The sequence below is a fragment of the Microplitis mediator genome, chromosome 9, assembly GCF_029852145.1.
Source record: "Microplitis mediator isolate UGA2020A chromosome 9, iyMicMedi2.1, whole genome shotgun sequence".
NCBI lineage: Eukaryota > Metazoa > Arthropoda > Insecta > Hymenoptera > Braconidae > Microplitis > Microplitis mediator.
In genome coordinates this window covers 11,920,626-11,923,582 of record NC_079977.1, presented here as the reverse complement: position 1 = coordinate 11,923,582, position 2,957 = coordinate 11,920,626, and the positions used below count along the sequence as shown (strand labels likewise).

The following is a 2,957-nucleotide window of genomic DNA, read 5'->3' as shown; positions in this document are numbered from 1 at the left end:
ATCATTTTCCACCGAGTTGCAGCATGTTGAAAATCACCTAAAAATTTCGAATTTTTTTTCTATCCCTTAATTTTTGTGACCAGTGTACAATAAGAATAATATTGGACCCAAGATTGATCCTTGGGAAACTCCAAATTTTACTTTTCTCCTAGTCGATAGTGTGTCACCAAATTTAACTTGTTGAGTTCTATTTTCTAGGTAAGATTCAAACCACTTAAGCGCATTACCATCGATCCCGTATTTTTTGAGTTTCTTGATTAATCTCTGTCTATTTTGAGTTTCTTGATTAATCTCTGTCTATTAATACAACACCTATCATGTTGCCATTATCGAGTTCTTTTCGCCACTCAGACATAATTTTCTGGATCACTGTCTCACAGGAATGGTTTTCACGAAAACCAGACTGTTCTTCATTTAATATTCCGTTTACTTCAACATGCTCGTCTAACCTATTTTTCACTACTTTTTCTAATATCGTTTCGAGTTCTGGTAAAGTATCAATTGGTCTGTACTCCTCAGCTTTTATAGTGCCCGTAGCTTTAGCTATAGGATAAATTGTAGAATTCTTCCAATCTTCAGGTACTTCAGATAATCTTAGGCTGCTATTAATCAATTCACTAATTATTTGCTTATTTATATCCCATACTTTGACTAGTGCTTCGGGTGAGACTAGATTATTCTTTTCTTTGTTGGTATCAAAATTTTTAATTATTTTATCTAACTCTTCCTCATTTGTTGTTCCTAATTTATTCAAAATTGTCTTAATACCAATAAGAGATAGCTCATCAGGCTCAGTTACTGTTTTATCAATTTCCTCAACAATATTTTCAACACTAGATATAAAGTACTGATTGAATTTATCAGCTATAATTATTGCATTATCACAGCATTCATTATCAAATGATATTTCATTTCGTTGCATCCGTTTATTTTTATTACCAATGAGAGCTTTCAAATTCGTCCACATTTTTCGAGAGTCTGTTTTATTCTTATCAATTAGATGCGCATAAAAGTTCTTTTTGGCTTTTCTAATCTCATCTACAACCATATTTCTCAATTCTTTATATCTAGACCATAATAACTCATCACTTTCCTCTTTTGCCTCTTTATAAGCCTCATCTCTTTGGTACATTAATTTTTTAATTTCAGCATTCATCCATTGTTTATTTTTCCACTTTGCAGGAATTATTATCTGTTTCATTGGTACATGTCTATCGATACTATCAACTATAATCCTTGTAAGGCTTCTAGTGTGTTCGTTTACATCATTTCTGTTGCTTCTTTCACTTGCACACCAGCTTGCATATTCCTCTTTCATAAAGCTCGCCAATTTCACTTCATCTACATTATTGTAATATTTTTTTATCAAAACCCTATCCTTTATATCCATCTTATAATCCACTATCGGTGAACCTATCTCAACAATACAGTGATCTGTTATCCTAGAACTTTCTAGTACTTCTCTCTTAACCTCCTCACATGAGAATACTAAATCTATGATCGTTTTAGAGTCTTTTGTTATCCTTGTATGATTTTTAACTCTTTGTTTAAAACCCAAACTTTTCATCAATCTTATGAATTTTTTTGAATATTGACTTTCCATATCAACATTTATATTGAAGTCACCCATTATTATAATTGTTCCTTTGTCAATTAAATTCTCTACTTCTTGATTGAGCCTGTCAATAAACTGACCATGGCTCTGACTAGGTGAATGGTACACACAACTTATGATGAGTTCTTTAGATCTGTTTTTAAGTCTTATATTGCACATCCATAGATTTTTTTCTTCTTTACCATCATTTATTACTTTATTTAGTTCTTCATATTTAATATCTTGTCTAATGTACATAAGTGTGCCTCCTGTTCTTCTATTACTAGTACAATCTTTAACAACAACATAATTATCCAAGTGTATCTCATGGTCTTCAATGTCATCGGTTAGGTGGGTTTCTGTAAGACATACTATATCCGGTCTCTTATCATAAATTAACGTGAACAATTCTTCCTTGTGCCAAAGTAAGCCTTGAATATTTATTAGTAATATATGTGGCTCTACTTTACTTTTTTGATCAGTCTTTGGTTGCTATTCTTCGCAGTACTGAATATTTTTTTGTGCTCTTATCACCATTCTTTTGTAGCATTCGCACGATTCATCATTTGCATAATGATCTGTTTTGATTCCCTTCAATTTAAACTCTTCCACCATCCTTGCGCAGTTGACACACTTCTTCGTTTTATTGATACAGTCTTTTTCAATATGAGTACCAGCACATTTTCTACATATTGTCTCGTTTTTACACTCTTTTGCTAAATGGTGGCACCCATAGCATTTATAACATCTCAACACATTAATGTGGTCATATACTCTACACTTATTCCATCCTAAATTTATTTTCTGTTTTAGCATCAACTTCAATAATTACCATACCGCTTTTATTTTTATTCTTGATCTTTTTATAACATCTACTTTAGTATTATCAATCTTTCCAATATCATTTTGTCTTTTTATCATTTCTATTATTTCTTCGTTTTCTTCAATATCCAATATTTCTTCCATCACGTCAATAATCTTGATCTTCGGCAATTTCTTACTTGGCATTTTAATATTATAGCTATCACTTATTTTATTCTTCAGCTCTTCAGCCAGTACGCTCTTAACATTTTTACTACCATAGCTAATAATAAGTTTTTCATTTTGAGTTTTTTTAACATTATCAACTCTTAAACCCATTTTCCAACCTCTATTTTACTTTTCACTTGTTTGAATGTTTCATCACTATTCTGTTGCATCTTTGGTTCTACTATAATGTTTTCTTTCTTAGAATTTTCGACTTTTTTAGCATAACTGTCAACCATAGTATTTACATTTTTCTGTGATTGGGAACCGCTGAATTCCTTACGCAAACTGACTATTTGTTTTTGTATTTCCTTCATAATTTCATTTTTGAAGCTCA

General features: G+C 31.3%; 1 protein-coding gene across 1 annotated transcript; it reads right to left on the bottom strand.

Annotated features, from left to right (window-relative positions):
* Window positions 1-286: 286 nt before the first annotated feature.
* Window positions 287-2,602, bottom strand: LOC130674159 (uncharacterized). Its single transcript, XM_057479427.1, has 2 exons — window positions 2,427-2,602; window positions 287-1,877 (listed from the first exon to the last, which is right to left on the bottom strand). Exons 1-2 carry the CDS (start codon window positions 2,600-2,602, stop codon window positions 287-289), a joined length of 1,767 nt encoding a protein of 588 aa, XP_057335410.1.
* Between the last annotated feature and the right edge of the window lie 355 nt (window positions 2,603-2,957).